Source organism: Eurytemora carolleeae, unplaced genomic scaffold (genome assembly GCF_000591075.1).
Source record: "Eurytemora carolleeae unplaced genomic scaffold, Eaff_2.0 scaffold380, whole genome shotgun sequence".
NCBI lineage: Eukaryota > Metazoa > Arthropoda > Copepoda > Calanoida > Temoridae > Eurytemora > Eurytemora carolleeae.
The window spans coordinates 388,716-402,910 of record NW_019396454.1 but is presented as its reverse complement, the minus strand read 5'-3'; the positions used below and the strand labels follow the sequence as shown (position 1 = coordinate 402,910).

The 14,195-nt window shown below is 33.0% G+C and overlaps 1 protein-coding gene across 1 annotated transcript in view; it reads left to right on the top strand.

The window, feature by feature from the left end:
- The window catches only part of LOC111703575 (uncharacterized), a 13,216-nt gene extending 514 nt beyond the window's left edge, over positions 1-12,702 (top strand). Inside the window, exons 2-13 of the mRNA XM_023475557.1 lie at positions 269-328; positions 1,261-1,487; positions 1,781-1,818; positions 3,070-3,114; positions 3,169-3,246; positions 4,890-4,969; positions 7,053-7,190; positions 7,614-7,903; positions 8,409-8,514; positions 9,004-9,076; positions 9,283-9,367; positions 12,549-12,702. Coding sequence (XP_023331325.1) covers positions 269-328; positions 1,261-1,487; positions 1,781-1,818; positions 3,070-3,114; positions 3,169-3,246; positions 4,890-4,969; positions 7,053-7,190; positions 7,614-7,903; positions 8,409-8,514; positions 9,004-9,076; positions 9,283-9,367; positions 12,549-12,691 — 1,363 coding nt within the window. The 3' untranslated portion in view covers positions 12,692-12,702. The remainder of the gene's footprint in view (positions 1-268; positions 329-1,260; positions 1,488-1,780; positions 1,819-3,069; positions 3,115-3,168; positions 3,247-4,889; positions 4,970-7,052; positions 7,191-7,613; positions 7,904-8,408; positions 8,515-9,003; positions 9,077-9,282; positions 9,368-12,548) is intronic.
- Positions 12,703-14,195: the final 1,493 nt, after the last annotated feature.

Below are 14,195 nucleotides of genomic sequence, written 5' to 3'. Positions count from 1 at the left end.
ATAGTTGTCTGGAGGTACTATTTAGAAGAAAAAAATCAAGAGTGACACACATCTATATTTTATGGGGACTAATTAAAAATACAAAAATTGCGGAGGACTGCATACAATCGTTGATTTTCTTACTTTTTATATTATTTCTTATTAAACATTTAGGGTCAATCCAAGAAAACGCTTTTTGGACACCCTCCCCTCCCCCCTCCTGTTCTATCAATTTCTTACATTATAAATACTATATAACAAAATTATTAATATGAACTCGAATTTTAAGGTGGGAGAGGGATAGATGCTGTAACGAGATGAAGCAGCATACTGGGCAGTTTTGGATCAGGTACTTTTATCTTAAAATATTAGAATCTTAAAACCTAAATTAGAATCTTGAAACCTAAATTATAATCTTGAAACCTAAATTAGAATATTGAAACCTAAATTAGAATCTTGAAACCTGAATTATAATCTTGAAACCTAAATTATAATCTTGAAACCTAAATTCTTGAAACCTAAATTAGAATCTTGTAACTTAAATTAGAATCTTAAAACCCAAACTATTATCTTGAAACCTAAATTATAATCTTGAAACTTAAATTATAATTTTCAAACTTAAATTAGAATTTTGAAACTTAAATTATAATTTTCAAACTTAAATTAGAATCTTTAAACCTAAATTAGAATCTTGAAACCTAAATTATAATCTTAAAACTTAAAATATAATCTTGAAACCTAAAATATAATCTTGAAACCTAAATTAGAATCTTGAAACCTAAATTAGAATCTTGTAACCTAAATTACAATCTTGAAACCTAAATTAGAATCTTGAAACCTAAATTAGAATCTTGAAAACTAAATTAGAATATTGAAACCTAAATTAGAATCTTGAAACCTAAATTAGAATCTTAAAACCTAAATTAGAATCTTAAAACCTAAAATAGAATCTTGAAACTTAAATTATAATCTTGAAACCTAAATTAGAATCTTGAAACCTAAATTATAATCTTGAAACCTAAATTTTAATCTTGAAACCTAAATTATAATCTTGAAACCTAAATTATAATCTTGAAACCCAAATATAAGATATTGAAATTAAATTATAATTTTGGAACTTAAAGTATAATCTTAACGTACTGTTAGATTGACGAAATGTAATATTGACAATTTAAAGATTACTGCAGTTAATAGTTTGTTTCTTTATTTCAGTGACAATTCCTTGATATTATTTTATGCAAAAAAATAAATATTTTACGTAATTCAGGATTAATTGTTTAGGGTTTGGTTAAAAGTATGTGATCATACTTCTCTTACTGGCGAGATCACAGATCGGGAGAGAAGTAAGGTGGACGCTGAAAATGAGGATGAACAGATTAGGGAGGATAAGGATGAGGATGAACAGATTAGGGAGGATGAGGATGAGGATAAGGATGAAGAGAGAAGTGTCTCCATTAAGATGTATATTGAAAGAGAGAGAATGGCGAGCATGAAAGCCTTGATTCCAGGTATGGTTAATAGGTAGATTTTTTTGGGAAACATGTTTGCATTTTTAAAAATCAAGGCATTTGATTTCACTTAAATATTTGCTGTAAACATGACCTATATAGTATTAGAAATATCATCATTTTACTAAGTTTTAAATCAATTCATGCTTGATAATCAGACAACATATTTTTTATGGTTTTGTAAAGTGAAAAGAGTGATTAAACTCTGCACAATAATTTCTTAAGACAAACCCTTTGTGATGAACACTGTATACAAACCAAATCAAATTTCTGAGCTTTTAAGTTTTTTTTAGGTTATCCTTGTGTTATCTCCAACCTCAAGGTTATTCAGGTAATTAAGATTAAGATAGATAAAGGGACTGTCAGCTGATTTGTTATGGATCTTTTATTTTAAAAAGTTCCATAAATGATTTACGACTGTACACTTATTTTTTATATGTGAGGAAATTTATTTGTTTAAAAAATCGACCCTCTTGAGTCTTGATAGTAAGCTCTATAGACTATAGAAAAACAGAAATTGGCTTAATTACAGACCCATTGAATCTCTGATAAAAATGAGAAAAATTATAAGTTTAAGATTGTCCTAAAATCCAAGGGTTTCCTTAAAGTTCTGTAGACGTACCTTTAAGTGGCCCTACAGTTATAGTGATGGCATTTCCAATACCCAACGTTAACCTTAAATTTTTTTTAATTTGGTGATGGTGATGAACCAAATCTCTGTAAAGTAAAAAAAGTAGATGTTAGTTCCACATTTATTAAAAATATATTTCGGTCTGGGTTGACCCTCGTCAGTTCTAACGATATAATAACCATCAAAATCGATAAAAAAAAATTTAAAATTTGTAAAAAAAAATCACAAGAAAATAAACAAACAAAAAAGATTATTCAAAATAAAAATCTGGGCTGTCAAATGGGCATAAGGGAAAAGAACTCAGATTATGAGATGGAAAAAAGATAATTTGCAAATATTCACTTTTAAAAAAGATGTTTTAAGACAATTATTATTCCTTGAGATTGTTTCTGTTACAAAGATTAAAAACAAACTGTTTAGATGTATGTGTATAGAGTATAGTGGTGGGGGTCGATCTATATAACGAACTTTTGCTTAAATCGGGGGGAGGGGACGGCTTGTTTAAGGAGGGGTATTTAAACCTTTTAAAGAATTGGACATAAACAACTCTTTTTTAAAAGATACTGGATTACAGTTTACAATTAAATAGAAACTATTTTTTTTCTGTTCATTCCTCTGAGTTCAGTCATAAAATCACTAATGTATTTAGATTGTCTAATCAAGAATAATGAAATATCCATGATTTCTCTCTTTAAACAGATTATCTTCAAGTGTGGTTTCTCTTAAAACGTGACTAACTTTACAAAAAAAAATTAAGAAAATTTTGGGAATTACAAACTTTTCAAGAAAGAATAACGATGATATCCTCCACAATTTAATCAGTTTAAGGTTAAAAGGCACCGTTGTAAATCGGACACTTTGCCCTATTTAAAGAGAGAGTCACTTTAAAGTACAAACACATTCCCTTTAAGCTTAAATTCCAACAGTCTTTGAAAAATGTTAAATATTTAGATTGAGAATCAATTTTCCCATCTTGAATGCACGAATGAAACCCAGGTATAATTATATAATTATTATGATAAATTATAACTCACGCAACTTTATTTCTAGATTTTTCCGGGCGATGCTGGGTTTTCCAGTAGGTTTATATCACCACTAGATACCGCCGCTGTATCCAGCAGAGCACAGGTAGGGTTTCTATAGTAGGTTTATATCACCACTAGATACCGCCGTCACTGTATCCAGCAGAGCACAGGTAGGGTTTCTATAGTACATTTATATCACCACTAGATACCGCCGCTGTATCCAGCAGAGCACAGGTAGGGTTTCTATAGTAGGTTTATATCACCACTAGATAAAACCACTGTATCTAGCAGAGCACAGGTAGGGTTTCTATAGTAGATTTATATCACCACTAGATACCACCGCTGTATCCAGCAGAGCACATTTAGGGTTTCTATAGTAGGTTTATATCACCACTAGATACAACCACTGTATCCAGCAGAGCACAGGTATTGTTTCTATAGTAGGTTTATATCACCACTAGATACCGCCGCTGTATCCAGCAGAGCACAGGTAGGGTTTCTATAGTAGGTTTATATCACCACTGAATACCACCACTGTATCCAGCAGAGCACAGGTAGGGTTTCTATAGTAGATTTATATCACCACTAGATACCGCCGTTGTATCCAGCAGAGCAAAGGCAGGGTTTCTATAGTACATTTTTATCACCACTAGATACCGTCGCTGTATCCAGCAGAGCACAGGTATTGTTTCTATAGTAGGTTTATATCACCACTAGATACAACCACTGTATCCAGCAGAGCACAGGTATTGTTTCTATAGTAGGTTTATATCACCACTACTGTATCCAGCAGAGCACAGGTAGGGTTTCTATAGTAGGTTTATATCACCACTAGATACCACCGCTGTATCCAGCAGAGCACAGGTAGGGTTTCCATAGTAGATTTATATCACCACGAAATAGTAGATACAACCACTGTATCCATCAGAGCACAGGTAGGGTTTCTATAGTAGGTTTATATCACCACTAGATACAACCACTGTATCCATCAGAGCACAGGTAGGGTTTCTATAGTAGGTTTATTTCACCACTAGATACCACCACTGTATCCATCTGAGCACAGGTAGGGTTTCTATAATAGGTTTATATCACCACTAGAAACCACCACCGTATCCAGCAGAGCACAGGTAGGGTTTCTATAGTAGGTTTATATCACCACTAGATACAACCACTGTATCCAGCAGAGCACAGGTATTGTTTCTATAATAGGTTTATATCACCACTAGAAACCACCACCGTATCCAGCAGAGCACAGTTTCTATAGTAGGTTTATATCACCACTAGATACAACCACTGTATCCAGCAGAGCACAGGTATTGTTTCTATAGTAGGTTTATATCACCACTAGAAACCACCACTGTATCCAGCAGAGCACAGGTAGGGTTTCTATAGTAGGTTATGGAATTTGGTGTTGACCACCAACCTAAGCAAACTAAAAAAGTTTGATAAAACTCTACCCAGGCCAAAATTCTTCATAGAACATACTTAAATGATACATCACCCTGGCCCTTTTTTAAGTATTGGCAGGTTTGCATGTTATGTCACTCAACTTAATAACCTTTGACGACAAATGTATTTGAATCTGTCGCGGGTCGGAATGCGGGAAACAAGCAAGATGTTCATTTCTATATAGATTGCAATTTTGGTTGCAATCTTGGGACGAGGGTGAAAACTTCCTCCCCCAAGTTTCGTAACATGTGCCGCTACTGACTAAGCCACGGAGCTTCCTTGCTTATGTTGTTCTAGATTGAAGCCTCCAACAGCGTGGTGGAGATGTTCCGGACCTCCTGGCAGTCCAACATGGCCTTTTGGGGAGAGAAGATATTGTAAGTTTTTCAAAATGAAAGGATGGGGTTTATATTCACTTATATGATACATATCCTCCTATATAATGCATATCCTCTTGATGCATATCCTTTTATATGATGCATATCCATCCTATTATTTGATACATTTCCTCTTATAATATTATATCCTCTTGTATAATACACATCCTATTATATGATACATTTAACTCTTATATGATATCATATCCTCTTATATGATGCATATCCTCCTATATGATACATATTCTCCTATATGATGCATATCCTCCTATATGATACATATTCTCCTATATGATGCATATCCTCTTGATGCATATCCTTTTATATGATGCATATCCATCCTATTATTTGATACATTTCCTCTTATATGATATCATATCCTCTTATATAATACACATCCTATTATATGATACATTTAACTCTTATGTGATACGTATCCTCTCATTAAATGCATATCCTCTTATATGATGCATATCCTCATATCATACAGTGAAAAACCATAGAGAATAGAATATATAGAGAGGAATTAAAAGAATCTCTCGGTATGAAATTTTTCAGTCCCTTTCAGCCTGAAAGGGAGTTCAAAGTGTACAAATCATGTAAATGTTCACAAATTATATGCAGTAGAGTACTTTATAATGAATTAGGTGAATAAAAACATCATTTAATTTACAGTTATAACGGAAAATCATCGTTTGTAAAGTAGAAGGCATAAAGTCTATGTGAAATGATCATTGGTCAATTATGAAACCAGTCTATTTCATAATTTGGTTTTCTTTTAACAATAATTTTAGATTTTCTATATAATGATATTCCAGGGCCCAACAGCTTATATAGCATAAATATGTGAAGTACACCTGAGCCCGAAATTTAAAAGAGTATCGTTGAACGAAACTCCCGAGTTTCCTTTTCGAGGTCTTAACATTTGCGTAGATTTGATTTCAGAGATTCGAAAAAAATGGAGAATATGAAGAAACTAAATAAAATAATATTTCATAACAAAGATATTCATATCCACAAAACTGCCTTACCCCATTCGTGAAACCCGGGTTCCAACACTGGTTTTCATAACGATACCCTGTCTTAAGTTTTGGGCTCTGCAGTATGGAAACAGTACAACAAAATGGCCGTTTTACACTTTATTCCATTAAATTCCTCTCTATTTATTCTATTCTCTATGAGTGAAACCCTTAATAACGAATACATCGGAAAAATTTATCAAATGTCGTCTTGACAATTTTTCAATTAGTTTTAACTACAGGGTGTCCCACGAAACATGACAGTATGCAGGATGACTTGAATGTCGTCTTGATTTTTGATATAATTTTCTGCGTTTATTTGTCAACCTAATTTTAGAAGTAAATTACTAGAGATAATAATCACAAAATTCCCCTAGTCCTGCCATTTCCAAAATCTGGTCTGCCTTTTTTGTGCTTTCAATATTACCCGAGATATGAAGAATTTCGTTCAGATTTCGACAATTTTGCTTTTATTTAACAAAATTGAAATCTGAACCAAACTCTTTATATCTCCGGTAATATTGAAAGCACAAAAAACGCAGACCACTTTTTGGAAATGCCAGGGCGAGGAGAATTATGTGATAATTGTTTCAAGAATCATACATGTTAAAGTAGATAGAAGACTAAATGTCACAAATAAATTCAAATACCAAAGACGACTTTCAAGTCGTCTTCCTATTGTCATGTTTCGTGGGACACCCTGTATATTAAGTAAATTTCAGTATTTGCGAAAATAAATAAATATCCATGAATATGCGCGAACAGTTTTAAAGAGTTCCATATAATCATTTAATTAAAAAACTAAATATCTGCAACATTCCATTATCAGAAAGTGAAGAATACGACATTTGATGAATTCTTTCGATGTATTCGTTATTATGGGTTTCACTGTATCAAATCAAGAAACCAGATATTTTCCATCAGCTCCCTGATATAGTGAGATTTGATATTTTAAATTTTGAATTCTTAGATCAATTGGTTATTGTTTGATACATCAAAGGTGCAAAGAGATAAGATGATCATAGTTTTGTGGCAAGTATTCAGGCCCTTCTTATTTTGCATAGAAAGTTTGGTTGTTTCGGCGGGAACGAACATCCACCGCGGTCTGTTTCTGTTTCCTTTAATATTGTTGGATTTGTACTTCGGGATGCTGAAGCAGTAAAGAGTGCCATTATTAACCTTCCCTTCAAAACATGTGTCAGGTCAGCAACATTGGTATTATCTGGATAGTACTAGAGAATGGCATAGATTTTAGTCTGATTTAAATCATTTCAGGCTTTGTGAAGAAATTTTTCACGTTCTTTGTTAGGTAGTGGGTGCAGGGACGCCATGAGCCCCGTAAAATGGTCTCCCAGCCTCTGTTTTCGCAGTCGGGTACTTAAAATAAATTTATTCTAACGTTTAGGGGTAGCGCCAGGTCATTTTAAATACTCTTCTACAAACATGGGCTTGAAGGCCATTTTGCGGGGCACATGGCGATCCTGCACCCCCTCCCTCTCTCTCTATTGATATTAATCCGTCACGAAAAGCAAAGACTATTTTGGTTTCATGTTAATAGAGATTCCATTTCTAAAATTAAAATGATTTGTAAAAAGTATAAATCTGAAATAAATTTGAAATTTTAGAGTAATGATTGGAGGAAGTGTATCTTGTATTCGAACCATGTCCATGAATGGAAGTCTAGCTGATCAGATCCAGGAGGAAGAGATCATTGATATCCCTGAAGGAGATGAAGCTGAATACTCAGCTAGAGATGTACTTGACTATGTACTTAGTAAAGTACCTGAAGTTCAAGGAGAAAGCAAACAAGTACCTGAACCTATACCTGAACATATACCTAAACCCGTACATGTACCTGAACTTGAATTTTGCTCTTCAATCCCCAGCCAGCATAGTTTTTTAAGGAGTATTTCAGGTATTTATTTTTGTTAATATTATCAAAATGTCAAAGAAATTATCGTTTGTCATTGTCATATTCAAAACAAAATTATTTTTAAACCTTTCAACAAACATGGATTTTTTAAAGATATAGTATTTTTCAAGTCATTCATGTGATTTTTATGGCAAATTAATAATTTCTTTGGATAAAAACACCCAATACAAAATGCATGAAAATATAAAGTTGTTTTTGTCTTTAAATGTCTTCTAAAAATCTGAGATTTAAATCACACAAAAGAATCAGATTATTTATAAGTTTGCTTTTAATCCATTGTGCAAAAAAATTCTCTGACTAAAGAAATTAACCAAAACGATTTTTCCAATCGTTTAGAAAATTGGTTTTGTTTGGTATAAAAATGTAGCTAAGTGTAATAAGCAAACTTATCAATGCTATTTGAAAGAGGATAAGCGTCTCAAATTCTTAAAATAAAATATCTTTGATGTTTAAAACGGACCCCAAAACGATGCACTTTCCTTTCCAGGACTGACGTTATCAGAAATCCGGGAAACAGTTTCTGAAACCTGTTTTCTGGATCATAATAGTGCGGAATCAGTCAGTTCAAGATCTGGCAGTATAATACCTTCTAGGTATGGATCATAAGAATTAAAAATGATGATTATGAAAAATTAAAGTAAGGGCTTTTTAATCGTCTTTTTTTCTATAATGCCTTAATTTTTTAAGAAACCCTCAAAATCTACAAAACATAGAAAATTGCATAATAAAATGGCTTGAAATCTTAGTATTATTATGACGTTATAGCTTTGCCTAAAAACAAAGTTTTCTTTTAAAGGGTCGTCTTTAACTTAGAACTTTTCAAGTTTATTAAAAGCAACTTTAACACATAATATGGTTATGAAATCTTGGAAGTTTAACAATTAACATACTACGCAACAAACTACTTTCAGCAACAGGCCCCTGAGCCTTACATTTTAGAGTTAAAATGTCGTCTTCAAAATAAAATTCCTTTATAGTTTTCGTAAGATTCTGGGCGACGTGAGCACTGAGCAATGCAGTAAATACATTTTCCATTATGATTAATTAAAAAATTTCTTAATTGACGACCTCTCCGTTTCAAGATTTTGTATGGTGCAGCTGATTGTACGAGGATGTAAACTATGGTGTCAAGCTTCAATACAACTTAAAGAACAGGTATCTCTACTAAAATATTTTAAGTGTAATTATGGCAAGTGTAACCATTATGGCAAGTGTAACTTATGGCAAGTGTAATTTATGGCAAGTGTTACTTATGGCAAATGTAATTATGACAAATGTAATTATGACAAAAGTATTTATAGCAAAAGTATTATGGTAAATGAAACTAAGCCAAAATTTGTCATCGAACTGTGAATATTTAGTTGATTGAGACGAGGGGAAGGAATTGTAGATATTGTGTAGACCTATTCCGGTTTCAGGGAACCAAGGGGCCTCATTCTTCATCAGGTATTTAAAAAGGTTAATTTCTCCTACAGGGTTACCCACAAAAAATGAAACTGTAAAAACGACTTGAAACTCTTTAAACAATCATGAATATAAGGAAACAGACAATATAAATTCTGTACGGTCGTCTCTGAAATCTCATCCTTTGTGGTTTATTCTAAAAATCATTCATCACTTAAAACAAAGTACAATAGGTTTAAGATGCGGGGGATAAACGTTGTGTTCACATTTGACTTTGTCGTAATATCACTTTACTAAACCTTACTAAACTTTTCTAAAGTTTACTAGACTTTACTAAACTTTATTAGACTTTACTAAACTTTACTAGACTTTACTAGACTTTACAAGACTTTACTAGGCCTCACTAGGCTTCACTAGACTTTACTAGACTTTACTAGACTTTACTAGACTTCATTAGACTTTACTAGACTTTACTGGACTTTACTAGACTTTACTAGACTTTACTAAACTTTACTAGACTTTACTAGACTTTACTAAACTTTACTTGACTTTACTAAACTTTACTTGACTTTACTAGACTTTACTAATCTTTACTAGACTTCACTAGACTTTACTAAATTTTACTGGACTTTACTAGACTTTACTAGACTTTACTAGACTTTACTAGACTTTACTAGACTTTACTAGACTTTACTAGACTTTACTAGACTTTACTAGACTTAACTAGACTTTACTAGACTTTACTAGACTTTACTAGACTTTACTAGACTTTACTAGACTTTACTAGACTTTACTAGACTTTACTAGACTTTACTAGACTTTACTAAACTTTACTAGACTTTACTAGACTTTACTAGACTTTACTAGACTTCACTAGACTTCACTAGACTTTACTAAACTTTAACAGACTTTACCAGACTTTACCAGACTTTACTAGACTTTACTAGACTTAACTAGACTTAACTAAACTTTACTAGACTTTACTAAACTTTACTAGACTTTTCTAGACTTTACTAAACTTCACTAGACTTCACTAAACTTCACGAGACTTTACTAGACTTTACTGGAATTTACTGGACTTTGATGGACTTTACTAGACTTTACTAGACTTTACTAGACTTTACTGGAATTTACTGGACTTTACTAGACTTCACTAAACTTTACTAGACTTTACTAGACTTTACTAGACTTTACTAGACTTTACTGGACTTTACTGGAATTTACTGGAATTTACTGGAATTTACTGGACTTTACTAGACTTTACTAGACTTCACTAGACTTCACTAGACTTCACTAGACTTCACTAGACTTCACTAATCTACTAAACTTTACTAAACTTTACTAGACTTTACTAGACTTTACTAGACTTTACTAGACTTTACTAGATTTTACTAGACTTTACTAGACTTTACTGGACTTTACTGGAATTTACTGGACTTTACTGGACTTTACTGGAATTTACTGGACTTTACTAGACTTTACTAGACTTTACTGGACTTTACTTGACTTTACTAGACTTTACTAGACTTTACTAGACTTCACTAGACTTCACTAGACTTCACTAGACTTCACTAATCTACTAAACTGTACTAAACTTGTTTTATCAAAACAATAACAGGATAGGAAGCTGGGTTCGTTTACCAACTGAGTGCAAAACTTAAGAAAATTATAAAACTCGCTACGATACCCGGTTTCCTGAAACCCGGGTTTTTGCAGAGTTCGGGTTTCATGTTCTTAAAACGTATTTTGAAACTCTAGGAAACTGGGTTAAAATATGCTGTCGTTGGAGTCTCCAGGTGTGGTGTTTTATGAATAAAGCTGCTACGCACTTGAAAGTGATCAAATTGGTATCCGTTTTTTGGCGTAATAGTCGGCCCATCCAAGGAAAGATTTAAATTTACACTCTTATAATGTCCAGAAAGGTGGAGCTACAGATTTTTTAAAATATCTGTAGTTGTGTGATGTCATCAGATACATTTGTGAATTTGCTGAGACTTTCTTTTAGTTTAAAGAATATTTTTGGTACTTATTAAACTTAAAAAAGTTTTTTTTTGCACAAGGATCTCATTAAAAAAAATTTCTAAGCCTACAATTTTTTTTTCTGTTTCATTCTAAATTTTTACAATATCACTAAGATTTTTAAGCAAAAGTAATTTACAGGACTTATTGAAAAAAACTGTTTTAATGTATTAGGTAGATTAATGTTAATTTTTCTTCAGCAGTCTATTGCTATTATTATTCTTACTCGGGCTATATAATTTATAACTAGATTTTAGAAACTTATAAAAACAATTTCTGTTATATGGGACTAGGGGGGGGGGGTGCAAATTCGTCATTGCACCCCTCTTTTCGAAGAAAGGGGGGTGCACCTGCACCCTTGCACCCCCCCCCTGGTTACGGGCCTGCTAGAAGATAAACTTAAATAAATTACTGTATTCACTTTTAACAGAAAAATGTTTTTAAGTTCGATTTGACTGTACTCTATTCAATATCGAGTCTATAGAGAGAGAGATCTTAACTGATCAAGTATTTGGAACATATATGAAGCCATTTAAAGCATAAATACGAAGAAATGGTGCTTCATATGTTCCACAATCACTACGAAACTCACTTTCCCAGCCGTAACCCTACTCCTATACAAGGGTTTCATTTTGAGGTATTGCCCCGTAACATTCTGAGTTTCCGGAGTTTCCCGAAACCCTTACGAAAGTCAAACCCAGACTTAAGAGAGCTAACCCGGTTTCGAGGCCAGGTTTGGTTTTGGATACCCGGTAAATTTCTTTTAAGTTTTGCCCTCTGGTGTTTATTTACAATAAACCAGTTCCTGAGCAGTTCAAATCGAGTACTGTAAAATTCTTAAATACTGTCTCCCCCCCCCCTTACATCTTTCGCACCTAGACTCAAACTAAGGTTGAAACTTCTGTATGCTAATTCCGTTTCTCAATCCTTTTTCTTCCCTCAGAGGATTAAATTTCTTCAACTATTTCTTAGTTTATTTCTTTTTATGGTGTTTGAATCATTAAACCGGATTGAAAATTTTTTCTAAGATAATAAATTGTTTTCATTAAGTTTAAAAGTTTACATAAAGTTTATAAGTTTTAGCTCAAGCAACAAACTCGACCTAATGTAGTGAGAACGTACTTGAAGAGCGGAAACTCCCCTGCTCGAACCTCTCCTCGCTCTTTCTAATGTCTTTTGTCAAATGTCTAAATTGTCCTTTTAGGTGTTGAGTCGGTACTACGCCTTATTCTTCCAAATCATGAACCTGATCAATCCTCAGCCAGAGGAGGAATACAACAACATGATGAAGAAGATATAGCTGGCAATGATACATTAGATTTCCTTGCTCCATTCAATAATAAATAATGTTTTCTTAATTCTTACAGTGTTTTTTCATTCTTTCATGGATTTGTTTAAAACAGTGTTAAAGAGCAGTTGGTTTTCAGAGGGTGAAGTAAATTTCAAAACTTGTAAAACTCGTGAACAGTCTATTGAAAGTTTGATAACTTGATTTCATCACCATGCAAGAGTTTTTCTAACACTTATCGGCACTGGTATAACAAAAACGACATTTAAGCTAGGCTACTGGGATATATTTCACAAGATACAATATTGTCCGACTATACCACTGTATGAGCTATTCAATATTTCAAATTCTTCAATTTGTAGCAGATTAATTACAAATTAGAAATTAAGGGCCACTAAAAATAGCGAAGTGTCCATTTGAAGTTTGTTTTTTGCATAATAACAAAAGTTACAGGGAGTCACCATCGAATATTTTTCGACGCAAGCCTATGGCCTCTTTCATTTTTCGCAAACACTTCCTTTAATTAAAAGAAAAATTGACCCAAAAAGATGCTAATATGAACAATTATTATTCCATGTCCAAGAGATCGATAGTTCTCTCGACATACCACCATATCAGATTAATTGTAAATTCACATAGAGTCAACATTTTACAGAGTGATAAGTGGCGAAATATATCAGTAAGAGTTTACTAGGTATGTTGTGTACAGTTTAGATTCTTATGAATTTTACTTGCAGTGACAACTAGAAAATTCTGAAATAGTAAGACGACTTTTAAATCAATTTATGACTTTAAATAGTCCATCAAGCATGGGACACAGCAACTGTACAGTGAAAGCAGTGGTGACATGGAAACGCATCAACACGGAAACGACTCAACACGGAAATGCCTCAAAAAAACAGAATCATAAAACTAATTTAATGTCGTCTTCTCTCAACTTAAAATTAAAAAGACTATATTCTACTGATTTTCACAGCCATGGCCGCAGCGCTCGGTCTCCTAGCCTGTTCTCAGCCTTCTTGTTTCTTTATCTACAGAATGTTCTGGAATCCTGGTTATCTCAAGAATTTAAAGATTTAACAAAGATTTCTCTTCTCTAGTGTCCGGTCATTCTGTACATATACCTCTCTAACCCCTGTATACTCAATACTTGTCATTTATACTAATTAAAGGAAATAAATCCACGGCATACATCTCATACATCTTATTTTGTAATCTTCAAAGTTCAGGAGTAAAATTTTAAAATGTTTTATATACTATTCAGAGATCCATGTAATCTTTTTTTTTATAGTTTTTAGTTACTGTGCTAAAGTGGCTTGTGAATTTCTTGCTTCAGAGGAGGAACATAAATTATCAGAATTAAACACTTGTCAAGCCAGGCAAAGGACGTGTTCGTCCTAGTATTTTTAGATTAATATGTTTCAAAGGTACCGTTGTGAATCGGGCTAATCACTGTTTTACAACGACAGTTTCATTAGAGAAACTATCAAGACATTTTCTTAAGCTTTTTACTTTCAGTATTCTTTGTAAAGCATACAATGGGATCCAGTTTTACCTAGGACC